At 44.6% G+C, this 26,129-nt stretch overlaps 1 protein-coding gene across 1 annotated transcript in view; it reads right to left on the reverse strand.

The window, feature by feature from the left end:
* Window positions 1-1,327: 1,327 nt before the first annotated feature.
* Window positions 1,328-26,129, reverse strand: part of Mypn (myopalladin) — a 96,262-nt gene continuing 71,460 nt past the window's right edge. The window contains exons 11-20 of the mRNA XM_021174306.3: window positions 21,233-21,823; window positions 20,454-20,592; window positions 16,653-16,874; window positions 14,531-14,680; window positions 12,186-12,265; window positions 9,683-9,809; window positions 8,156-8,363; window positions 5,341-5,506; window positions 3,718-3,851; window positions 1,328-2,626 (exon numbers count right to left, since the gene is read on the reverse strand). Of these exons, the coding sequence (XP_021029965.1) occupies window positions 2,457-2,626; window positions 3,718-3,851; window positions 5,341-5,506; window positions 8,156-8,363; window positions 9,683-9,809; window positions 12,186-12,265; window positions 14,531-14,680; window positions 16,653-16,874; window positions 20,454-20,592; window positions 21,233-21,823 (1,987 nt within the window). The 3' untranslated portion in view covers window positions 1,328-2,456. The remainder of the gene's footprint in view (window positions 2,627-3,717; window positions 3,852-5,340; window positions 5,507-8,155; window positions 8,364-9,682; window positions 9,810-12,185; window positions 12,266-14,530; window positions 14,681-16,652; window positions 16,875-20,453; window positions 20,593-21,232; window positions 21,824-26,129) is intronic.

The raw sequence follows: 26,129 nt of genomic DNA on the forward strand, positions 1-26,129 counted from the left end.
AGTCTTCATCCTTACACAGTAAGTACCTGACCAACTGAGCCAGCTCCCTGGCCTGTTTTTATTTATTTATTTATTTATTTATTTATTTATTTATTTATTTGTAAAACCCTTTTTAAAAACTGGGTTGTCCTTTGTATTCCTGACTGACCTGAAATTCACTGCATAGATCAAGCTGTCCTAGAACTCTCAGGGATACCCCCTGCCTCTGCCTCCCGAGTGCTGGGATTATAGGTATGTGCCACTCTTCCTGGTTGGTTTTAATTTTTTGAAATGGGGTCTCATGTAGCCCAGGCTGGTTTCAAACTCACTGTGAAGTAGAAGCTGATTTTGTACTCTTAAACCTCCTGCCTCGACTTCCCAAGCGCTAGAGTTATGAACACGTACCACAAGCCTGGCTTGACAGGATTTTGTTATGAAAAAAAAAATAGGATGAAGAACACTGGAAACTTCCGTTTTCCAAAGACCAGATCTTTGACTCAAGAAGCAGTATTGCAGATGCCTTAAATACATGTCATCTCTCTGTTAATCACGCTGTGAGCTCTGGAGGGCAGAGCCTGTGTCTTACTCATTTGGGGTGGGTGGGTGCCATAGGGTGTGTGTGCAGCTTAGAGGACAACTTGCAGAAGTTCACCTTTCACCAAGAGAATGGTGGGTTCCTATGGGTTCCAGGACTCAAAAGTCAGGCTCCCAGACTTGGCGGCAAGCACCTTTTATCTGTTAAACCAATTCTCCTGCCCTTTCTTCATCTTTCTTTTTCTTTCTTTCTTTCTTTCTTTCTTTCTTTCTTTCTTTCTTTCTTTCTTTCTTTCTTTCTTTCTTTCTTTCTTTCTTTCTTTCTTTCTTTCTTTCTTTCTTCCTTCCTTCCTTCCTTCCTTCCTTCCTTCCTTCCTTTCTTTCTTTTTGTTTGTTTTTGTTTTTCAAGACAGGGTTTCTCTGTGTAGCCCTGGCTGTCCTGGAACTCGCTCTGTAGACCAGGCTGGCCTCAGAAATCCGCCTGACTCTGCCTCCCAAGTGCTGAGATTAAAGGCGTGTGCCACCACTGCCCGGCACTTTCTTTTTTTTAAGATTTATTTATTTATTTATTTATTTATTTATTTATTTATTTATTTATTATAAGTACACTGTAGCTGTCTTCAGACACACCAGAAGAGGGCATCAGATCTCATTATGGATGGTTGTGAGCCACCATGTGGTTGCTGGGATTTGAACTCAGGAACTTCTGAAGAGCAGTCAGTGCTCTTAACCACTGAGCCATCTCTCCAGCTCGCTTCTTCATATTTTCATGTCTCCCACAGTACCTAACATAGGATCTTACAGAGTAGACACACATGATTTTTTTTTTTTTTTGAGTAAATGAATTTATTTTTAAACTGGAAATCCTTGCCTTGAAGTAAAGAAAGTTTCACGCCTTTCTAAGCAATTACTATCTCCAGCTAAAATCACTTGAGAAGGATGCCAGTTGAGGGGGACCTGGCACAGAGAACATCCGAAATTTGAGCAAAGGGATTGACAACAGATGCCTCCAGTTCATAGCCCTGGCTTGCCTGCAGCAAGCCGCTGTGACAACCATTCCCGGGGCCGTGTTTGGACAGGCTAAGAACGGTAGACATCAAATGGTAGTTCAGTCTCGGAGTTATTACCCAGCAGATATATTTCAAAGGTGTCCACTAAGCTCGGTACCCATCCAGGCACTAGGGATGGAGGTGGGTGTGGCTTTCTGCCTAAAATGGCGCTGATAGGCTGGTGGAAGCCTTGCTTTGAGCATGTAACCAGCGGAGTGGGAAATCTGAGTGTCCTAGTAAACCCTCTCCCGTTTTGTTTTTTGTTTTCTCTTTAAATCTCAGGCACATTTTGGCTTCTTATTACGTGACTCCACAGGTAGGATAATGCAAAGTAAGTGTTTTGCCACTGGGGGTGGGGTGGGGCGTATGGCAAGATCCTCTAATGTTAAGCAGGGGCTCATTTAATGAATTCACCAGGGATCCTCTAATGTTAAGCAGGGGCTCATTTAATGAATTCACCAGGATGACGGTGATGGATGTAACCCATGAAAGGTGACAACGGGCTCTCCATCTTTCTCCGTTGTTTCTATCCTAAGGTTGCTAACTTCTCTCAGCCCTCACTATGGCTCCTAATTGCTCCTAGTTGGGTCTAGCATCCCTAACACACCGGGTGGGGGAGCATGCTAGCTCCCTATCTCCCACCAAAAGCTGTGGTGGTGGTGGTGCAGTGTCTTTGGTTTGGGTACATTGTCTACTGGCTGGCATCTTGAAGACGCACAGCCCTCAGCCAAGGCTCAAAAAGCCCCAGCCAATTTACTTAAAACACTTCTTGCCACGGGTCCCGCAGGATGGAAACTCACTCCAATCCAGTTGTTTGGAAACCACTGCATACGGTCAGTCGTCTTCCTACCCCTCCACAGTCCACCCTCTTACACAGCAGGCACCCAGGCAGCCTTAAAGTTCATCGCTCTCCACTACACTCCGAGAAGTACAGGAATACAGCATCGTGCTTTCCACGGAGGAGAAGGCAGAAAAGATGTCGAGGCCTTTGCTGGTGAGAGACCCGTAGCGGCTGCCGCTGGGCCGGATGGATATGGGTGTTGGGATTTGCTGGTGCCACTGAGCTGGAAAATGGACCAAATAATGTGTTATGATCAAAGGAACCAATGAAAGGAACATGGCTGAGCACATTTGACCTTTGTGCCAATATTTCCTGTGAATCCATGGTAAAGCATTTAAGCACAGGTGAGTCTGAGAGACCCCTTTTGTAAAAAGAAATATTAAAACTACACAGAGAAGCCCTGTCTTGAAAACCAAAAACCAAAAACCAAAAACCAAAACCAAAACCAAACCAAGAAAAACCAAACAACTTCCTGATGCCAAGTTGGCAGTACACTCCTGTAATCACAGCACTTGGGATGTGGATGCAGGAAGATCGGGAGTTCAAATCCAGCCTTGGCCACAAAGCAAGTTTGAGTCAATCTGGGCTTCATGAGACCCAGTCTAAAATTGAAGAAGCACAGAGACTGGGAGAGTTATGGAGACTTTAGAAGGGAAAGAAGCCTTTCTCACCAGCTGGCAAGTAACTATTCTAGCCTAAGGTCAGGCACAGTAGAGCATGCCTCTAATCCCAGCACTCGGGAAGCAAAAGCTTTTCCTTCCGGGCTGGAAATGACCAGTTTCAGCTCCAGGGATCTGGCTCCCTCTTCTGGCCTTGCCAGGTCCCTGCACTCACTGGGCATGGATGGACTCACACAGATACACATAAATAAAAGTAAACCTTAAAAATAAAAAAAAAAAAAACAACTCTACTCATGTCTTTTCCCTCTTGATACGTGAGGTTCTAGAAGGACTCTGGAGATGATGTCAGTGGAATTATAATCTGATAAGGTAAAACCTGTGAGTCACTGAGGTTGAACAAGGAATTCAATACATGTCCTTTTCTTTGTATATGGAGTTTCTGTCAGAATCCCTAGGAAAAGGAGGGACAGTAAAGGCATTTGATGTCAAGCAGTCTGACCACTTGATTCTCAAAACCAGAGAACAGCGGGGCGAGTCCATCTTCCAAGCTGCTGCAATCTATAATGCAATCTATCCAATGCAATAAGTATAATGCAATCTATCCAATGTATGCATGGGATTCTACGATATCTTTAAAATTATTTAAAAACTGATTTTCCACGCCCACATCTTTCTTTCATGAGGCCATACTTACCATATATATCCAACCTCGCTGTGCACGACACGATGCCGGCTTCGTTCTTGGCTGACAGTGTGTACCACCCAGCATCGGACTTCTTGGCTGGCTGGATGAGGAGGCAGACATAGCCCGTTGTATCCTGGTGCATGCTGGGGAAGAGGAAGGGCGGATTCACCTTTAACTCGGGAGCAGAAGCATCTCGCTTCATTTTAGGCTTGGGGAAACTCTTTGAGGAGGGACAGGAAATTTCGCTTTTCAACCACAGCCTAGAAAAGCCTCCATCTTGTTCTCCCTTGCTTTCTTCCTATTCCTCCCTCAGGCCCCTCCTTCTCTTCAAGGCAGAGTCTCCTGGCTGGTCTGGAACTCACTACGTAGACCAAGCTAGCCTCAACTCAGAGATCCTCCTGATTTTTGCTATTACATCCATCTCTCTCCTCCTCCCCGTCCTAAAGGCTGGTTTATTATATATGCACACCACATGCACACTGATACCCTCTTATGGCCCTCTCTACTATGCCTTTGTAAGACAGCATCTCATGTAGCCCAGAGAGACCAATGCCGGGGTATGATACCATATCCAGCCCCAATACAGCCTTTTACTTCTTGAAAAACTAAAACCAAAACCTTCCCCTGGTCCTAATATGATAGAGAATATGACACAAATATACAAGATCTTATGTGTTTCTGGTATAACTTTTATTTCATCTATGTGAATATGTGTGTGCCTCTGTAGGTTTATGTTCTCCATGTAGACGCAGGAGCCTATGGAGGCTTTAAGTGGGTGTTGGGTCCCCTAGGAGTGGAGTTACAGGCAGCTGTGAGTTACCCAGTGTGCCTGCTGGGAATTGAATTTGGGTCCTCTGCTGAGCCATTGTTTTTTGTTTTTGTTTTAGTTTGTTTTTTTTCCAGTTCCTTCCTGCATGTTTTTAAAAACACCTTTTCATTTTGGAGGCAGAGTCCAGGGCGGCCTCCAACTTGCTATGTAGCCAATTTGATGACTGTGAACTCCTGATCCTACCTCTGCATTCCTCCTGAGTATGGAGTGCAGGCATGGATGCCCTGGGCATTTGTCTTCAGTCTGTCTGTCTGTCTGTCTCTCCCTCTTTCTCCAACCCCTAGCGTGTGTGTGTGTGTGTGTGTGTGTATGTATGTATAAAACTTATTTACTTTGTTTATATGAGTACACTGTAGCTGTCTTCAGACACACTAGAAGAAGGCATTGGATCCCATTACAGGTGGTTGTGAACCACCATGTGGTTGCTGGGAATTGAACTCAGGACCTCTGGAAGAGCAGTCAGTGCTCTTAACCACTGAGCCATCTCTCCAGCCCTGGTAAACATATATTTTTTTTATCAAGGCAAAGTGAAGGAAACAAAACAAAACTTCTGAGGGGAAGACGGGTTCAAGGGAAAAATACTGCCCCCTACCCCCTTTGCGACTTGAGTCTCACTCTAGTCTAGGTTGATTTGGAACTCACAGGGTAGCCCAGGCTGACCTGGAACAGATACAATGTGGCTGAAACTCTGGAGCACTAAACACAATGAAAGCAGTCAGCTGCAAAAGGCAGCAGGCTTATCTGGATGGTCCCACCCGCCTTTCTGAACATGGAGGTGTCCACAGAGGTGGTGGCTGCTGTACCTGATCCTCTCTCTAGTGAATGGGATGGTCTCGTTGTCTTTCTTCCAGTAGAACACAGGTGGGGGCATGCCTATGACCCGGCCCTCCAGTCGCACCGGGTGGCCCTCAGGGACGCCGCTGTTCTGGAGTTTCTCCAGGATCACCGGCGCCTTCTTTACCTCTTTGGCTGAACAAGAGAAGTGACTTTTCGACTTGAATGGTAGCAAGTGCCTTGTGGCACTTATGCCTCAAACTTATTTCAGTCTTTTTATTTTAGTTTAGTTTTTGAGACAGGGTCCCATGGTGTAGCCTTGGCTGTCCAGGAACTTGCTTTATAGACCAGGCTAGCTTTGAACTCTGCCTCTGTCTCCCAAGTGCTGGTAATAAGGGCATGTACCACAATATCTAGCCTAAAATAGTGACTTTTTAGAAAAGGTTTTTCAAAAGTGCATTCATTTGGTTAATTTGTGTGTGTGTGTGTGTATATATATTGTGTGTGTGTATATATACACACTTTTTCAGTATACACACTGACTCCTGAAAAAAGTGTACACACAGTTCTTCTATTCCTCCATGTGGGGCCTGAGGATTGAACTCAGGTCGGCATGCTTGGTGGCAGGCAACTTCACGAACTGAACCATCTTGATAGTTTTGAGATTTCTCTCTCTCTCTCTTTCTTTCTTTCTTTCTTTCTTTCTTTCTTTCTTTCTTTCTTTCTTTCTTTCTTTCTTTCTTTCTTTCTTTCCTAAAGATTTACTTATTATATGTAAGTACACTGTAGCTGTCTTCAGACACCCCAGAAGAGGGAGTCAGATCTCATTACAGATGGTTGTGAGCCACCATGTGGTTGCTGGGATTTGAACTCAGGATGTTCGGAAGAGCAGTCAGTGCTCTTAACCTCTGAGCCATCTCTCCAGCCCTTAAGAATTTTTCATGCACTAAAACTGATTTTTTGAGGCATTTATATCATAGGAACTAAATTTTCACTTCCTAATTTTTGCTTATTTATTATTTATGTGCACGTATGTGAGCTGGAATGAGTTTATGTGCACTATGTACGTTCAGGAACCCCTGAAGGCTAGGCGAGGACGTACCCACTGGAACAGGAGTTAAAGGCTGTTGTCAGCTGCCACGTGGGTGCTGGGAACCAAACCCAGGTCCTCTGTGTGAGCAGCAAGGGCTCTAACCACTGAGCCACCTCTCCAGCCCCCAGCCAACCTGTTAAGTTTGGTCACATTGTCATTTTTCTTTCTCATAATGTATTGGGAACAAAAGTCTTTACAAAGGTGGTGGTGCACGCCCTTAAATCCCAACACTTGGTAGGCAGAGGCAGGTGGATTTCTGAGTTAAAGGCCAGCCTGGTGTATAGATTGAGTTCTAGGCGGCCAAGGTTACACAGAGAAACCCTGTCTCAAAATACAAAACAACTCCCCTCCCCCCCCAAAAAAATCCAAAAACAACAACCAACCAACCAACCCAAAACAAGAACACTTTACAAAATTATGCATTCCAAGAAGCAGCCTCATATTTCAAAGTCATTGTTTTAGAAATATGGGGAAACCGTGAAAGCCTGAAGCCCGTGCAAAATGAGTGCTTCCTATTATGTTGGCAAGACTAAATTAAGGGCAAAGGGAAAGACGTGCGAGTGGCCACTGGCCTAGAAGGAGGAGCAACAGTCCTGATTTGAATTGCTTTTCTTTTTTCTTCTTACCTTTTCTTTTCTTTTTGAGACATTTTCTCTGTGTCCCTGGCTGTCCTGGAACTCCCCCTGTAGACCAGGCTGGCCTTGAACTCTGAGACCCACCTGCCTCTGTCTCGAATGCTGGGACTAAAGGCATGCACCACCACTGCCTGGCTCAGGTTAGTTTTCTTAACAGGTCACCCACAGCTGGAGGAAGCCTAGCATTAGAATTCTTAAAGTTTCAAAATGTAATTCTGGCTGGATCACTGCTCTGCATCTGCATCTGACAGTATCTGACTTCCCTTTCTTAGGCCTTGCTGTGGTTGGTTCACATCATCTTATAAGGGTAAAGGCTCATTTGTTTAGCGACTCAGCGTTTGATGAGCACCTTCCACGGAGGCACACATCAGAGAAACCCAACAAACCAGGGTCTCGGGAAATGGCTCAGTGGGTAAAGGTGCTCACCACTGAGCCTGAAGACCTGCACTTGATCCCTCAGGCTGGCATGGTGGAAGGAGCCAGCCTGAGCCTGCAACCTGAACTCTGACTGCCACACACAGGCCATGGCTTTTTAATTTTATTCATCTCTACTTTTATTCTTGAGAGGAAGCCTGAGGTAACTAGGCTGGTCTCAGCCTCACTGGATAGGATGACTTCCTGCTCCATCTCTGCAGCCGGAGAATATCAGATATGTGCCGTTGTAGCTGGTATAAGTAGGCTAGCTATGCTCTCTGGCACCCTACCAGCTGAGCTGATAAACCCTTGGTCCTAAAGTTAGGCTTTACAAAAGGATGCTGGGTAAAGAACATTCCAGGTAGGAGGACCACAGAAGTGATGCAAGGGTATGTAACTTAGGCGACAGAGGAGCCTAGTGTGGTCAAGTCTGAAGGGCAAAAGGGTACCTGTAGCGCCTGCCAATTAAAGAACACATTGATTGCTTACTCAATTATTGCAATTGCTCCTATTGATTATATGATTACAATGAAGAAGCAGCCATATTACATTTCTAGATTACTACGTACCTCAGAAAGCGGTGTAGAAATTATGGTCTGCTACCGTGAAGGGGAAGAGATTGCTGGGGCAAGGGGCTCATCTGAGTATTTGGACAATCACTTTGAAGGGAGTTCTGCCCAGGAGTCCCATAGCAATCCTTACCTACCACAGTGAGCTCCAGACTAAAGGAATTCTGCCCGGTTTTGTTGGTAGCCACGCACGTGTAGGTCCCTGCGTCGCGTTGGGTGAGTGGGTCGATGAGCAGAGAGTGGACTCCCGTCTCTCTGACCAGCATCTTGTGGGAGGCGTCGGGTAGCACGGGTTGCCCATTGAGTAGCCATGTCAGCTCCGGGGGTGGTAAGCCACTCACCTAACAGATGATAGAACAGCCAACGTGGATGACACAGACAGGCAGATTCATCCGGTGATTCAATTCTTTATCCTTATTGACACCAAATATAGAGCAAAGGAAAACACGGAAGGGTGGGGGCTCTGCTGCAGCCTTGAAGAGGCTGAATGAATGGTACTGACTTTGAACTGTCTCAGCCCCATTTCAGTCATGATTGAGCTATGTGATTACATCCCAGAGTGATGATAGGGACAAATAGAAAAACACAGGCTTCGGCATCAGTAAAAGAGATGACTTCGGCTTAGATACCAGAGTCAGAAAAGGTTCTCAAATCAAAGGTTAAATCACCATTCTCAAATTTTGTTCATGGATTATCAAAAAAGACAAAAAACCCGCCGGGCGTGGTGGTGCACGCCTTTAATCCCAGCACTCGGGAGGCAGAGGCAGGTGGATTTCTGAGTTCGAGGCCAGCCTGGTCTACAGAGTGAGTTCCAGGACAGCCAGGACTATACAGAGAAACCCTGTCTCGAAAAACCAAAAACCAAAACCAAACAAACAAAAGACAAAAAAAAAAAAAAAAAAAACTTGAGAACTAATTATAATATTAAAACAGAATTTCCGGGAAGAGGAGCCAGGCGCTTATATTTTTTAAAGTCTAGAGAGGCATGGGAGCATACAACCGGAATATTATTTAGGCGGCAACTGAGGGATAAAGTCGCACACAGAAAGGGGCTCTCTGCACATGCCTGCTCTCCAGCCTGCACTGACTGCGCCTACATTTCCCATAACACCCTGCACGGTCGCCCGGCACAGATGTGATGACGTCAGAGTTCCATTACCCTGAGAGACCTTTGCCTTGCCAATGTGAAACCTCATTTCAGATTGGGAAATTAGAATGCAGAATGACAAAAGGTGACAGAGGTGGCTTAGTGTGAGGGAAAAAAAAAAAAAGTTTCTCCCTTCCCTGTGACCAAAGACACAAGATTCAAACTTCTGGCTTCATAGTAATAAAGGGTCCAGGGACCATATAGAAAAGTCCACAAATTAACCTTTGAGAATCAACTTGATATAATGCCCACATAAAATGGTTTTGCTTTAAAAATTTTATGCTTCCATACTTTTTATTATTAAGATATGGTGAGTTAAGATGCTAATGACACATTTGTGTATGGTATCAAAAAGATCCAGCGCTCTGAAAGAGCCTATAGAGAGGAGAATTTCCCTCCCTTCCCAAGTCCCCTTCATCTGAGAGAAAACCCCATAAAACAAATACAAACACAAATGAGTTCAAAGAAATAACCAGATGCAAAATCTGGAGAGACCTGGCGCTAAGGAAATACCTTACAGTCCAGCCGACAGAGGCGGCCCTCGTGAGCCACCATATCCCCAGGGGCCTGCAGGAAATGTGGTCGGAAAAAGCGTTCCTGTAGAGGCTCTTTGTCTCTTTCCTGCATTCTGGACCTTCCTCTACAAGAAACATTTACAATCATATAACAATGACTGTATGCATTTAGGCTATAGGGCTATAACAAGACAGAGTCTCCAATAGCCCAGTCTAGCCTTGAGCTCATTAGTAATCAAGGATGACCTTGAACTGACCCTCCTGATCTATAATGCCTCCCGAGCGCTGGCTTTAGAGGCATGCAGCGTTATACTGAGTTTATATGGTACTCGGGTAAACCTAGGACTTGGCGCATGTTAGGTAAGGACTCTAGCAAATGAACCATACCCCTAGAATACAGAAGAATTACTAGGCCATCAATCAGTCAATCAATCAATCAACCAATCACGGTTTAAAACTTATGCAAATACACACATACATAAGCCAAACCAAACCAAACCCAAAGCTTTTTTTTTTTTTTTTTGGCAAGTATCCCATACATTATAGTATTATTTCTAAAACTCTGAAATCGAGTAAATAGGCTCAGGGCTGGGTGCTTCCAGAGGACCCAAGTTCAATTCCCAGCCCCCACACTGGGTGGCTCACAACCACCCTTATGTTCAGCTTCAGAGGGTCCAATGCTCCTGTGCTAATGTGCGTATGACCTGGCCCATACACATATTTAAAAATAATAAAAAACAAAACAAGCAGTCCTTGGCCTCTTTCTCTCTGAAGTCATTCAGTGTTAATCAGCTTAGCTCCCTTCTCTGTGGCATTTGGCACTTGTTGAAAAGTCATCAAAATAAAGAAATAAATCCGTACTCGGTCTGAGAGCCCAAAGAAGAGGCCTGTGAGTCACTCAGAACAGGATGGCCGTGACTGCAAGAAAAGTCAGTCTGGTAATAAACGCTGGCCGAAATTAAAGATGACCACGAACTTGAACTAGTAAGAGTGATCAACGATAACAGCTGTGCTTGAAAACAAAACAGAACAGAACAGAACAGAACAGAACAGAACAGAACAGAACAGAACAGAACAGAACAGAACAAAACAAAACAAAACAGAGAAGATATAGGAGGGGCTGGAGAGGTATCTTCACAATGGCAGCGAGACACCGTATGAAACACGGGTCTTTATTTTTCCTTTGGTAAGCTATGTCTTTCATCAGCCTTAGCAACTACGGAAAGCTTTGCTAAGTCTTTGGGGCATCCCAAGACTCATGGAGAAAGCTGTTTTTTTTTGTTTTTGTTTTTGTTTTCCTCACTAGTGGTTTGTAAAAATTGGAGAGGAAAACAAGTTATAATCGAGACTACATTCAGAAACATTCAGCCCTCAAGTTTCTGTATAGTGACAGGAGAGCCAGTCCTTTCAAAGGGGCTCATTATGCGTTACGTGAGCAGGCACTGATGGGCACAATTTTTTGAACAGGCGTGATGGTGCCAAAGGGGCCAGGGATGTAGTTCAGTTGGTCCAATTGGTTTGGCATGCATGAAGCTCGGGTTCATTTCCCAGCAGCACATAAACTGGGAGTGGGTGGTGCATGCCTATAATCCCAACCCTTAGGAGGTGAAGGCAGAATTATCAGTTTAAGGTCATTCTCTGCTATACAGTGAGTTTAAGGGTCTGGGCTACATGGGAGCCTGTCTTTAAAAAAGGAGTTGGGGGGGCTGGAGAGATGGCACAGCTGTTAAGTGTACTACTGGCTGCTCTTCCAGAGGACCCCGGTTCAATGTCTTCAAAGCTCACAACTGTCTATAATTCCAGTGGGAATCTGGCACCCTCATATATATATATATGTATATATATACATACATACATATATATATATACATACACATACATACATATATACACACAAACATACACATATACATATATATACATACACACACATATATACATATACATGTGGGCAGAACACCAATGCATATATAATAATAGTAATAGTAATAATAATAATAATAATAATAATAAAGTGCCTAGGCTGGAGAGATGGCTCAGTGGTTAAGATCACTGTCTGCTCTTCCAGAAGTCCTGAGTTCAATTCCCAGCAACCACATGATGGCTCACAACCCTCTGTAATGGGATCAGAACATCTGTTCTGGTGTGTCTGAAGACAGCGACAGTGTATTCAGATACATAAAATAAAATAAATCTTAAGAAAAAGAATAATAATAAAGTGCCCAAGCCCAGAGCTCCTCAAGCATAAATGTGCCTGTGCATCCCTCTCCTGGGGTTTTGTGAAAGTGTGGATTCTGACTGGGATGCTTTGGACCAGGCTTGATGTCTGTTTTCTGAGGAGGTCCTGGTGGTGGCGCTGCAATGTGTGGTCCGTGTAAGTGATCCGTAGACCTGCAATGTGTGGTCCGTGTAAGCAGTGGTCCAAGACCTTACAACTTCTGTTCACTGTGGTGAGTGGGGTCACGGGAGGGCTCCAGAAAAGGGGGATCTCCTGTGTTTACCTGTGAGACTGAGCAGGGCTGAGTCGGCTTCGAATGGGCAAACCCTGTACCATCAAGTGGCCAGAACAGCTGATTCTCCCCTGAGAAGCAGAAAACAAACAAGATTAAAATAAGGAGAAAACCTTATTTTTCAATTTATATTAGTGCTATCTTCACCAAAATATTATACATTAGTATTATTTTTAAACAACGAAGAGACTTTCTGTGTTCCAAAGGAAAGAAAACACTGCAACTTTTTGTTTTGGTTTGGTTTTCAAGACAGGGTTCCTCTGTGTAACCCTGGCTGTCCTGAAACTTGCTCTGTAGACCAGGCTGGCCTTGAACTCAGAAATGCACTTTCGTCCTGAGTGCTGGGATTAAAGGTGTGCACCACCACTGCTTGGTTAAAAGCAATACAACTTTAAATGTGTGTGTGTGTGTGTGTGTGTGTGTGTGTGTGTGTGTGTGTGTTCAGGCACATTTACATGTGTGTATTGAGGCCTGGGGTAGATGTTGGGAGTCTTGCTAGATTAGAATGGCCCTCCACCTTAGTCACTGAGGAAGGATCTCTGAGATGAATCCAGTTTTTACAAGCTTGATGGGGTTCCCCTATCTGTTCCCTCAGGGCCTTGAACACCAGATGGGCCACATCACCCCCAGCACTCACAGGAGTGAGCGAGGGTCCTCATCCTTGAACAGTCAGTGCTTTACAAATCTGGCTTCTGGGGCTGGATAGATGTCTCAGAGGTTCAGAGAGCTTGCTGCTCTTGCAGAGGACTGCAGCTGCTCCCAGCACCCACATAACCACATAATTCCTGTTCTAGGGGATCTGACAACACCTTCTTCTGGCCTCTGAGGGCATATGCATATATATATATATATATTTAAATTTAACATTACTTGTAGCAACAATGCAAAGATCATGGCCAGATATTTTTATACTTTCTTCAATAGAAATTCATCAACACTGATATTTCAGGAGGGAAAGGCACAAAAATAGCCATGATGGCTATATGGATTTTCAGTTTGAGTGAAAATTGAAAATATTCTGTCCTGTCTTTTATGGGAATTTTAAAACACTATTGTTCAGAAAAGAAAAGCAAAAAGATTACAGCTCTCCAACTTTTACCCATAAAGAAAAAAGAAAAAGGGAAAAAAATCTGATATGAGTTTGAGAGATATTTCAAGCCTTTTTATTTTTTCTCTAGGTTTCTCTAGATGATGTCTAGCAACATCAACCACACGCTCCGGTGTCTAGGAGACCTGCAACCGACCTGGGGGTTGGCGGCCATGATGGTGTAGTTGCCGTCATCATTGCCGTGGGTGGACTCAATGTGTAGCGAGCAGGTCCCATCCCCTTCTCTTCTCATTTTACAGTGCTCATTTTCAAAAGATTTGTTTAAAGTATGAGTATTTTGCTCAAATATACATCTGTGTATGGTTTATGTCTGATTCCCTTGGAAGTCAGAAGAGGCCAGAACTCCTAGAAGCAGAGTTATGGATGGCTGTGATGGCTGTGATGGCTGTGATGATGGCTGTGATGGCTGTGATGGCTGTGATGGCTGTGATGGCTGTGATGGCTGTGATGGCTGTGATGATGGCTGTGATGATGGCTGTGATGATGGCTGTGATGATGGCTGTGATGGCTGTGATGGCTGTGATGATGGCTGTGATGGCTGTGATGGCTGTGATGATGGCTGTGATGGCTGTGATGGCTGTGATGATGGCTGTGATGATGGCTGTGATGGCTGTGATGGCTGTGATGATGGCTGTGATGGCTGTGATGGCTGTCCATTGCTGCTCGGGAGCTGGGAACTGAACCCAGGTCCTCTGCAAGAGCATCTCAGTGCTCTTAACGTGCGGATCCACACTAGCCCTCGTCTATTTAATTAGTTTGTATTTATTTGTATGTGTATGTGTTTGCCAGGTATGTGGGTGTCTTCAATGGCCAGAAGGAGGCATTAGAGTCCATCGTGAGCCATCTGATAAGGGTGCTGGGAACTGAACAGGGTCTTCTGGGAGAGCAGCAAACACTCTTAACTACTGAGGCCCTTGGTTTGTTTTCTGCCTTCAAACTGGATACATTGTGACCTTGAACTGATCCGGCTTGCCTTTGCTCGCTCCTTTCTCTGTGGCATTGAGGATCAACCGTAGGGCTTCAAGCATGCTAGACAAACACTCTAAATGCCAAGCTGTATCCTCCAGCCCCACCAATGTCTTCTCACCAGGGCAGCGAGTAGCAGACTAACCTAAATTCCACCCTGCGTTCTAGTTAGGCACAATCACGCCTCTCTCGTTTTCCTTAAGGTCTCATTCACAAGCAACATCAAACACACGCTCCGGTGTCTAGGAGACCTGCAACCGACCTGGGGGTTGGCGGCCATGATGGTGTAGTTGCCGTCATCATCGCCGTGGGTGGACTCGATGTGTAGCGAGCAGGTCCCATCCCCTTCTCTCCTCATTTTACAGTGCTCATTTCTCTTAGAAATCTGCTTCCCGTCTTTGAACCAATAAACCTGGCATGAGAGGGAAGCAATGCACCGCTGGTGAGGACGTTCTGAGAACATCTTCGGGGTAGAGATATTTAGAACTACGAGACAAAGGCCAAAGGCCATCTCTGTTGCAAGACACTCGTCTTTTGCAAACACCGAGAAAAGTCATAAAACATTTTCAAAAGGACAGTACACTGTGTACCTCCACCTGTACCTATACAATAACTAAGTAAAAAAAAATACAATATGGTTTAGCATTGTGATAAAGTTTTTGACTATCTTTATTGTACACCGTATTAGCTTAAGGATACTCAAGTAAATTCATATTGGACGGGAAAGAATACAGCTAGCATCAAGGTGCTAGATTTACCCTCTGGCCAAAATCCAAACTCTGAGACTGAAATATACAGATTTGCTGTGCATGTTTCTGTGGTTGGCCCTGCATGCGTGAGGACGAGTTCTTCAAGGCAGGGCAGATAACGTGCTGGTTGTAGGTATTCATCCTCCTTAGCCCCGGTTACCTAACCCTGTGTGGCACCACCACACTCGTATTTGTGAAAGTAGATCCCCAGTCATACCCACACCAGCTGCAAAGCCTTCTCTGACTGCCAAGGAATGCGGTGACTCAGAGCCAGTGACAAGCATGGGACATTCTTGGCGTTTGCTACCCTAACAGTAAGGATACCGATATAGCTCTCTTTGTATGACAAAAGGCACCCTGTGGGTGTTAAATAGAAAGGAAACACAATGAGAAATATTAAGTGGATGAGTTCAGTGGCTAAGAGGGCCAATAATCCAAAATAAGGCATCATCATGATTAAGAAATCTGTTTTAAACTTAAAATTCAAAGTTTGATGAGGTGGCACTTGCCTTTAATCCCTGCCCTACAGAGACAGAGGCAGGTGGATTTTGTGGCTTTGAGGCCAGCCTGGTCTACATAGTGAGTCCCAGGCCAGTTGGTACTACACGAGGCCTTGCCTAAAACTAAAAAAAAACGAACAAACAAAAATCCCTAACTTGTTCCTGGTACATTTTTAGTTAAATTCTGAGGACTTTGCTAATTTTTGAATATTGTTTTCCTTCCTTTCTTTCCCCTTCTCTTCTCTTCTCTTCTCTTCTCTTCTCTTCTCTTCTCTTCTCTTCTCTTCTCTTCTCTTCTCTCTCTCTCTTTCTCTCTCTCTCTTTTGGCTTTTTTGAGACAGGGTTTCTCTGTGTAGTCCTGGCTGTCCTGGAACTCACTCTGTAGACCAGGCTGGCCTAGAACTCAGAAATCTGCCTGCCTCTGCCTCCCGCCCCCCCCCCCCCCAAGTGCTGGGATTAAAGGCGTGTGCCACCACTGCCCGGCTGTTTTTCATTTTTATTCTGTAGACATTTCACTATGTTATGACAAGTTTGTGTGTGCATGTGCATATGTGAGTGTGCATGTGTGTTTGTGTGTGTTTTGTTTTGTTTTCCTGAATTAGGGTAGCTTAAGCTGGCCTCAAATACACTATGTAGCCAAGGGTGACCTTGAACTTCTGATTCACTTCCTAAGTGTTGGGATTACAGGCCTTCATCGCCATGTCCAGGTTTTATATGTTTTGGGGTATTGAACCCAGGGCTTCATGCTTGCTACATCGTGAGCTACACCCCAAGCGAGAGACTTTCCTTTCTAATGTGTCTCTGGTGGGTGTGTGAGTGGTGCAGGAAGAGGCCAGCAGGGGGCGTCCGATGCCCTGGTGCTGGAGTTACAGGGGTTTGTGAACCACCATAAGTGGGTGCTGGGAACTAAATTCCCACCCTGTAAAAACAGCAAGTGCCTTGGCTGTGAAACCATCTCTCTAGCCCTCTGAGATAGTTTTTGTTCTGGGGGTGAGGGACACGTGCTAGAGCCTGTCCACTGGAGGCAAGGCAACAACTCTGCCACCAAGCTACGGGCCAGCCCCGTGAGACATTCTGAAGACCTGGTATATAGTTTCATGCTATTGATGATCAACTGGCAGGTCATCTTCCCTACCTTTGGAACAGGTATCCCAACAATTTTGCAGGTGAAGGTGACTGGTGAGCCTTCAGTAACCCGGAAGTGCTTGAGCCTTTTGTCAAAGATGGGCGCGATACACTTGCCCGTGGGGATTTCATCGTGCTCTATCTCGTCATCAGATTCGTCAACAGGAGTCCGCTCCAGGCGGAACTCTATCTCGTTCATCAGCCTCTGCTCAAAGCTGGAAATTTTATATTCCTGTCAGAGAAGAAAGGTATGTTGAAACGTCTATGTAAAATAAACCTTATCACCATTTTCAATATAATTATATAAGGGGCTGTGTATGCATGCCAATGTCCTAGACAGCTCTCTGGAAACAGTTCTTGTCTTAGGGCGTTTTTTAAAAAAGATTTATTTTCACTTTATATGTCTGATGTTTTGCCTGCACAGGTCTGTGGGACATGGACGTGCCTATGAGCCACCATGTAGACCCATGTAGCACTGAGCCCAGGTTTCCGAAAGGACTTACAGTACTCTTGACCACTGAGCCGTCTCTCTGGCCCCTTAGATGAGGGTTTCTGTTGCTGTGATGAACACTATGACCAAAAGCAACTCTGGGAGGAAAGGGTTTCATCCAGAGAAGTCAGGGCAGGAACTCAAGGCAGGAGCTGAAGCAGAGGTCCTGGAGTATCGCTGCTTACTGGCTTGTGCCCCATGATTGTTTAATTTGCTTTCTTATACAGACCAGGACCCACCTGCCCAGGGGTGGCACCGCACACAATGGGCTGGGCCTTCTCACATCAGTCACTATTCAATGCAATACCACGCAGTCTTGCCTGTAGGCCAATCCAATGGAAGCATTTACTCCACTAAGATTCCCTCCTCCTAGATGTGTCTGGGTCTGTGTCAAGCTGAGAAAAACCAACCAGCCACAGCTCTGCTTCTAACTTGTTATGGGTTCTGGGGATGAACTCCAGTTGTCAGGCTCACAGAGGAGAAGTACCTAAAACTATATCCCATGCTGAAATGTAAAGTCCAGCTTCAAGAAAAGGCTGTTCAAGTGATAGAGAGCTTCACTGACATGGATAGTTTGGGTCTGGCTCACTTTGGTGTGTGATGGTTAAGTTTAGTTGCAAGCTTTTTAATAATAAGCGTTTATAAAATTAAAAAATATGAACAGAGTGCTGGAGAGATGGCTCAGTGGTTAAGAGCACTGACTGCTCTTCCAGGGGTCCTGAGTTCAGATCCCAGCAACCACATGATGGCTCACAACCATTCATAATGAGATCTGATTGCCCTCTTCTGGTGCATCTGAAGACAGCTATAGTGTACTCACATATAATAAATAAATAAATCTTTAGAAAAAATATGAACAGTATTTTTGTACCAACCATGTAATCCGATATATTAACTAAAGACAAGTGTTAAGGTAAGAATGTAAAGGCCAAGTCACTTCCATGACAGATTAAACATTTGGCAGGTGGAGCCTTAGGGACAAGGACACTGTGACAGAGAGTGCTGTGTGGCCTGTTACTAAATCCCTGAGCTGATGGGCAGTTTGAACAGCAGTTTGCTAGATCTCAAAGTCAAACGTGTCTGCCACACACAGATCCAACTGTAAAGTCACAACCTATGTCACAGGTCCTGATGCTCTGTGCAAATGGGAGTAGTGTGTCTATGTTACACCCACAGGTCCTTTCTGCATTGTCACTAGTGAAAAGGGCGCGACTGGTCCACCATCGATGGACGGGGTGCATGTTTCTGAATCCCCAAGATGGGTTTAGGTCACTTCTCACTTCTTCCTTATCTACTTTGAGAATAAAAATGCAAGTTTCCGTATCAGCTGCCTTCAGTGGTATCTGTAACCAAAGGAGAGAACACACACACACACACACACACACACACACACACACCCCTTCTGTGTAATATGGCCAGTATAGAACTCAAATAAATGATAAATGACCTGTTCTTTCTGGTTCCATAGAATTAAAGCTGCTGTGCACAAAAGAACGTGAAAATCTAAAAGTAAAATGGTCAGAAGATGCTATTTGAACTCTACCTCCTTTTTAAAGTCTAATCCTCTGAAGGGAGATGCGGTACTTTGAGTGAGGATGGCCCCATAAGCTTACCTATTTAAATGTTTGACCCCAGTTAGTGGAACTGTTTGGGAAGGACTAGAAGGTGTGACCTTGCTGGAGGAAGTATGTCACCTGGGGTGGTCCCCCTCCCCCTCCCCCTCCCCTCCCCCTCCCCCTCCTGCCTGTGAATCAGGATGTAAAGCTCTCAGCTACTGCTCTAACACCATGCTTGCCTGCTTCCCAACTTGATCATGATTAATCCTCTAAAACTGTAAGCCAGTCCCAGTTAAATGCTTTCCTTTATGAGAGTTGTCATGGTGTTTCTCCACAGCAATAGAATAGTGACTAAGTCAGGTGATAATTTGACAACTTGAAACATTGGATTGCCGGGGGGGGGTGGTTCATCTGCAGGACAGGAACTCAAGCAGGGCAGGAACCTGGAGACAGGAGCTGATGCAGAGGCCACGAAGGGTGCTGCTTACTGGCTTGCTCACCATGGCTTTATCAGCCTGATTTCTTATAGAACCCAGGACTACCAACACAGGGATCGTACCACCCACAATGGGCTGTGCCCTCCTCCATCAAACATTAATTAAGAAAATGCCCTATAGGCGTGCCTACAGCCTGATCTTATGGAGGAATTTCTCAGTTGAGGTTCCTTCCTCTCAGAAGACTCTAGCTTGTGTCAAGCTCACATAAACCAGCCAGCATCCAGCCTGACGTTGCCCTCTGCACTTTCCATTACCAATGGCCAACTCAGGTTCAAAGAAATTAAATAGAAAAACTTCAAAAATAAATTAATACAGGGATTTTAAATAGCTTTTGTAAAGAGTGTATGATTATAACAATAACTATAGTTGTTAATATCTAACTACATAGCATTGTTTTGAACTTATATTTATTTTTAGTGTATGATGCACATAGGAGTGTGCACCAAGGTCAGAAACTGCATTTGTAGAGTTCTCTATTTGTCTCTTTTCATTTTAACATGGGTTTCCAGTTTCAAAGTTGGATTGCTAGACTTGCACGGCAAATGCCTTTACCTGCTGGCTCCCACATCCTGTCCTGTTGGCACCCTACATCTCATCTCACTGGTCCCCCACATCCCATCCTGCTGGTCCCCCACATCCCATCCTGCTGGTCCCCCACATTCCATCCTGCTGGTTCCCACATCCCATCCTGCTGGTCCCCACATCCCATCCTGCTGGTCCCTACATTCCATCCTGCTGGTCCCCACATCCCACCCTGCTGGCCCCCACATCCCAAGGAATCAAAACAAGGTTTCATACATGTTAGGCGAGTGATCAATGTCCCACTTAACACTCCTTTTCCCTGTCTTTCCCATCTCCCTTTCTCTTCCTTCCTTTCTTTCTTGTACTGGGAGTTGAACTCTGGGCCTCAAGGCTGCTTCTGCAACTACAGCCTCAGCCCTTAAAATGTCTTGTCTAAACTAAGCTTTAATACAGACATGCATCTGTGTAGAGATACCATCTCAGGCATGTATTGAGAGTCTTGGAACTTGTCTCCGTGAGTAACAGGGGACCACCCTAGGCAATCACCTGTAAGCAAGTACCCCAAGTTGCCTGATGGGGTGTTTCAGGGCCACATTTTCCGTCAACAAGCTTCCTAGCTGGCTCTACAGTCGAAGCTGTGATCAACTTTCTGAGGCCAGATGACCTCCATACCCAAAGACTGTATAAACAGAGTTATATCTTTCCAACAAAATCCCATCCAACCATCTGACTTTGAACAGCCTTACCTGCTGGTGTGATCTGACATCACCGAAATTCACTTTCTTCCCCAAGTCTAGAATCACTGAGTTCTTCGTCTCTCGGATGTAGTCGTCACTCACTGCCTGAGGGGCCTTTGTGGTTTTCTTCATTAGACCCTGGGATGGTCTGCAAAATAAATTCCCATGCCTATGAAATGACTAGTCAGTTTATGAGAGTCTCCATGGTCTCCGTGGGTAAACGACAACCTGACTTCACCTACTGTATGTAGAAGCATTTTATTTTATAACTTACTCTTATTAGTTTGAGGCAAGATTTCATGCAGCCCAGGCTGGCCTTGAACTAGCTATGCAGTTGAGGATGATTTTGAACTTCTGCCCCTCCTGCCTTTTGCTTTTAGTGTTAGAATTACAGGTATGCAAACCACACCCAGTTTATAAGACGCTGGGCACAGAACCTAGGGCTTCATTCATGCTAGGCAAATGCTCTTCTGCATATTTTAAGTTGCCAAGGCATGGTGGCAATTCCTTTAATCCCAGCACTCCAGAGGCAGGTGGATCTCTGAATTCAAGGCCAGTCTGGTCTCCAGGATAGCCAGGGCTATTACAGAGAAACCCTGTCTCAAAAATCAAAATCAACACTACCACCACCACAAATCATGTCCCTTGTCTTGAGCCATTCAATGCCCATTTTGTATCTATTTGATAAGATTATCTCAGAATCGACTCACTAGGAGTCTTGACCAGACCAAGCTATTCTGTGCACAAGCCCCTCTTAATTGGCATCTCTGAACTTTTAAGACACTTACACAGATGGTGCACTTTTAGGCAGCCCCATGGCGTTGGTGGGTGGAATGGAAGGGAGAGAAGGCAGAACAGAGCTAAGAAAAGCCACGGGGTTCTGAATCCGACCGGTAGGGGAGACAGGAGTGGGGGATACGCAGTGAGGCTGAAACTGGTTTCCGCTAGGGATGGAATAGGTGGCTGTTGGTGGCACTGCTGGCTCTGCTGGGCTTGGAGGAGCTGGCTCATTTTGGATGGAGAGCCCGCTAGCAGATCTGCCTTGTGTGGAAGGGTGAGCCATTAAGAGGCTTTCTTTGCTGACTGTCCTCTGAATTGTTTGAGGAGTATTGCTCAAGGTGAACACCGGGGAGCTGGATGGGGACACGGTTGCTGTGGAAGTGCTTGAAGCGGGGAAGAAGTGCTTCGGCCGGGCCAGGTTGAACGTCTGAGGCGCAGGACCCTTCACCTGCTTGCTGGAAATGGTTACTGCTGGGGGAGCCGAGTTCAAGACACTCATGTGGAAAGGAGACTCCTTGGGTGACGAAGGAGATGTGTTTTGCAGTTGCTGCTGTTCCAGTAACACTTGGTTATGAAGCTGTTGTAACTGAGTGGAGTCACTGCAGAAAAAGAGAGCAGGGAGAGATGAGAGATATAATACCATCAGCCTCGCCCTTCAGAGAAACCTACAGCCTGGTCTGGGGGTGTAGCTCAGATGGGAGAGCGGCTTCCTGGTATGCATGGAACTCTGGGTTCGATCCCTGGCAATGAATTAACATGGCACATACCTGTAACCCTAGCACTCAAGGGTTAGAGGCACTGCATGATTACTTCAAGGCTGAGCCAATCTTACAACACCCAGAGGAAGATCCACTCCCAGGCTCTCTAACACTCTCAGGGTCATAAGATCAGAGGTGAGGAGGGCACAACATCTGCCCCAACACTGGGAGTAACTGGGACCAGTGGGACCTGGCCATCCAGGAACTCGGCCCAACCAGTGGCACTGGTTCCTTCCTGTCTGGGCTGGTGCCCTGAGCAGACCTTAGGGAGAACTCTGCAGCCAGTCCCACAACACCTAGAGGAAGCGCCACTCCCAGGTGCTCTAACATGCCCAGGACCACAGAATCTCAGGATCCCAGGATCCCAGGATCCCGGGATCCCAGGATCCCAGGATCCCAGGATCCCAGGAGCTTGGTCACACCAGGATCTCAGGGTCCCAGAGGCAGCTTGATTCCCAGGAGCTTTGATACACCCAGGATCTCAGGATCCCAGGATCCCAGAGACAGCTGAACTCTGAGGAGTTCTGACACAACCAGGATCACAGGAAGGACAGGCTCCAGTCAGATATAGCGAGGGCAGGTAGCACTAGAGATACTCAGATGGTGGGAGGCAAGCGTAAGAACATAGACAACACTTGGCATCATCAGAACTCAATTCTCCCACCATAACAAGTTCTGGATATACCATCACACCGGAAAAGCAAGATTCTGATCTAAAATCACTTCTCATGATGGTGATAGAAGACTTTAAGAAGGACATACATAAATAACTCCCTTAAAGAAATACAGGAGAACACAGGTAAATAGCTAGAAGCCCTTAAGGAGGAAACACAAAAATCCCTTAAAGAATTACAGGAAAATACGATCAAACAGGCAAAGGAAATGAACAAAACCATCCAAGACCTAAAAATGGAAATAGAAATAATAAAGAAATCACAAAGGGAGGCAATCCTGGAGTTAGAAGACCTAGGAAAGAGATCAGGAGTCATAGATGGTGAGCATTACCAAAAGAATACAAGAGATAGGAGAATCGCAGGTGCAGAAGATACCATAGAAAACATTGACACAACAGTCAAAGAAATGCAAAAAGTAAAAAGCTCCTAACCCAAAACATCCAGGAAATCCAGGACACAATGAAAAGACAAACCTAAGGATAATAGGTATAGAAAAGAGTGAAGATTCCCAACTTAAAGGGCCAGTAAATATTTTCAACAAAATTATAGAATAAAAGTTCTCTAACCTAAAGAAAAAGATGCCCATGAACATACAAGAAGCTTACAGAACTGCAAATAGACTGGATCAGAAAAGAAATTCCTTGTGCCACATAATAATCAAAACACCAAATGCACTAAACAAATAAAGAATATTAAAAGCAGTAAGGGAAAAAGGTCAAGTAACATATAAAAGCAGACCTATCAGAATTATACCAGACTTCTTACCATAGACTATGAAAGCTAGAAGATCCCAGGCAGATGTCATACAGACCCTAAGAGAACACAAATGCCAGCTCAGGCTACTATACCCAGCAAAACTCTCAATTACCATAGACGGAGAAACCAAGATATTCTATGACAAAACCAAATTTGCACAATATCTTTCCATAAATCCAGCCCTACAAAGGATAATAGATGGAAAACACCAACACAAGAAAGGAAACTACACCCGAGAAAAAGCAAGAAAGTAACCTTTCAGCAAACCCAAAAGAATAGAGCCACACAAACATAATTCCACCTCTAACAACAAAAGTAACAGGCAGTAACAATCACTTTTCCTTAATATCTCTTAACATCAATGGACTCAATTCCTCCCAGAAGACATAGACTAACAGACTGGATACTTAAACAGGACTCAGCATTTTCCTGCATACAGGAAACACACCTCAGTGGCAAAGGCAGACACTACCTCAGAGTAAAAGGTTGGAAAACAATTTTCCAAACAAATGGTCCCAAGAAACAAGCTGGAGTAACCATTTTAATATTGAATAAAATCAACTTTCAACCAAAAGTTATCAGAAAAGATAAGCAAGGACATTTCATACTCATCAAAGGAAAAATCTACCAAGATGAACTCTCAATTCTGAACATTTATACTCCAAATGCAAGGGCACCCACATTCATAAAAGAAACTTTACTTAAGCTCAAAGCACACATTGCACTGTACACAATAATAGTGGGAGACTTCAACACCCCATTCTGAGCAATGGACAGATCATGGAAACATAAACTAAACAGAGACACAGTGAAACTAACACAAGTTATGAACCAAATGGATCTTACAGATATTTTAGAAAATTTCATCCTAAAGCAAAAGAATATACCTTCTTCCCAGCACCTCATGGTACCTTCTCCAAAACTGACCATATATAATTGGTCACAGAACAGGCCTCAACAGATACAACAAGATTGAAATAATTCCATATACCCTTTCAGATCACCACAGACTAAGGCTGGTCTTAAATACTACCAAAAACAACAGAAAAACCACACACACATGGAAACTCTACTCAATGATAACTCGGTCAAGGAAGAAATAAAGAAAGAAATTAAAGGCTTTTTAGAATTTAATGAAAATGAAGACACATCATACCAAAACTTGTGGGACACAATGAAAGTAGTCCTAAGAGGAAAACTCATAGCTCCAAGTGCCTCCAAAAAGAAACTAAAGAGAGCTTACACTAGCAGCTTGACAGTACACCTGAAAGTTCTAGAACAAACCGGGCAGTGGTGGCACATGCCTTTAATCCCAGCACTTGGGAGGCAGAAGCAGGCAGATTTCTGAGTTCGAGGCCAGCCTGGTCTACAGAGTGAGTTCCAGGACAGCCAAGGCTACATAGAGAAACCCTGTCTTGGAAAAACCAAAACCAAACCAAACCAAACCATAAGAACTTTCTCACTATGTCAGTTGGTATCATATAAGGGCTTTTGAATATATTTCTTAGTGATTCATCTTTAATATTTTATGCTCTTTTGCTATGCTTAACTCCCAAAGAATATTTTGTATGTTTTGAATCAATTTAGTATTCAACATTAGATGTAGGATCCTCAGTTATGGATAGCATTAAATATTCATTAATGATATTTTTAGGGTATGAAATGATATGAATATAAAAGTTAAACAATTGTTTATGTATTATTTGATTCTCAAAATACTCAATATTCTTAATATGTTTGATGTATAAAATGCATTTAAATAATAAAACATTTTAAGAAAAAAAAAGAAGAATGTGGGAAGCCACATGTGCCGTTGCAAAGTGGCACAGGCTTCTGCTGGCCACCACGCATACATAGGCAGGAAAGTTTTTTGCCAAGATGAGTTTTTGAGAATTGACCAAAATTGACCAATCAGAAGAGAGAGAAATTGACCAATCAGAAGAGAGAGAAAGTAACCAATCAGATAAGAGAGAAAGTAACCAATCAGATGTAAGAATGCAAATGAGGTTGTAAGTATCAACCAAACACAACACAATCCGGGTGTGAGACACGCCTCTCCTAGGCCTATATAAAGCAGCACCAGGGCTGGGCTGAGGGTCTTTTCGCCTCTGCAATCAAGCTCTCCCAATAAACGCGTGCAGAAGGATCCTGTTGCAGCGTCATTCTTGCTGGTCGAGTCAGACACGCGCAAGAAGTGGTGCCGAGAACCCGGGACAAAACATCTTCAGGCACGAGCGAAGACCCCCTGCTACAGGGAGGATTCAGAACTGCATCGCGGGGAAGGAGCGGTTAATAAAGGTTCCCGTAAAACAGGCTGCTGAGAAGGATTCAACTGCACGGATTCAGAACTCTTCAGCTGAGGAACGGTGGTACCGGTAAGTATAAAGAAATTGATATGAGTCTCTGAGAGGTATGCTTTCCTATGGAATAGATCCAATAATTGTCGCTGGGGTTGTGCTGCTCACTTTTTTTCTTGCCTTGATAGTTTGCCTTTGCCTTAACTGTCACCACCCAGGGCACGAGTGTATCTGCTGGGAATAATTTCACACAGATAACGCTTTAGTCCAGGACGATCATGGGTACTGGCCAGTCTATTCCTTTAGTGGGGCCGGTGCAAGCCTTGCTTATAGAAAGAGGTTTAAAGATTTCAGAAAGTACAGTGAGTGGGTTTTTTAAAGAGATAGACAGACTTGCTCCTTGGTTTGCCCCCACTGGGT

The sequence above is a fragment of the Mus caroli genome, unplaced genomic scaffold (genome assembly GCF_978045245.1).
Source record: "Mus caroli unplaced genomic scaffold, Mus_caroli_1 scaffold_9, whole genome shotgun sequence".
NCBI lineage: Eukaryota > Metazoa > Chordata > Mammalia > Rodentia > Muridae > Mus > Mus caroli.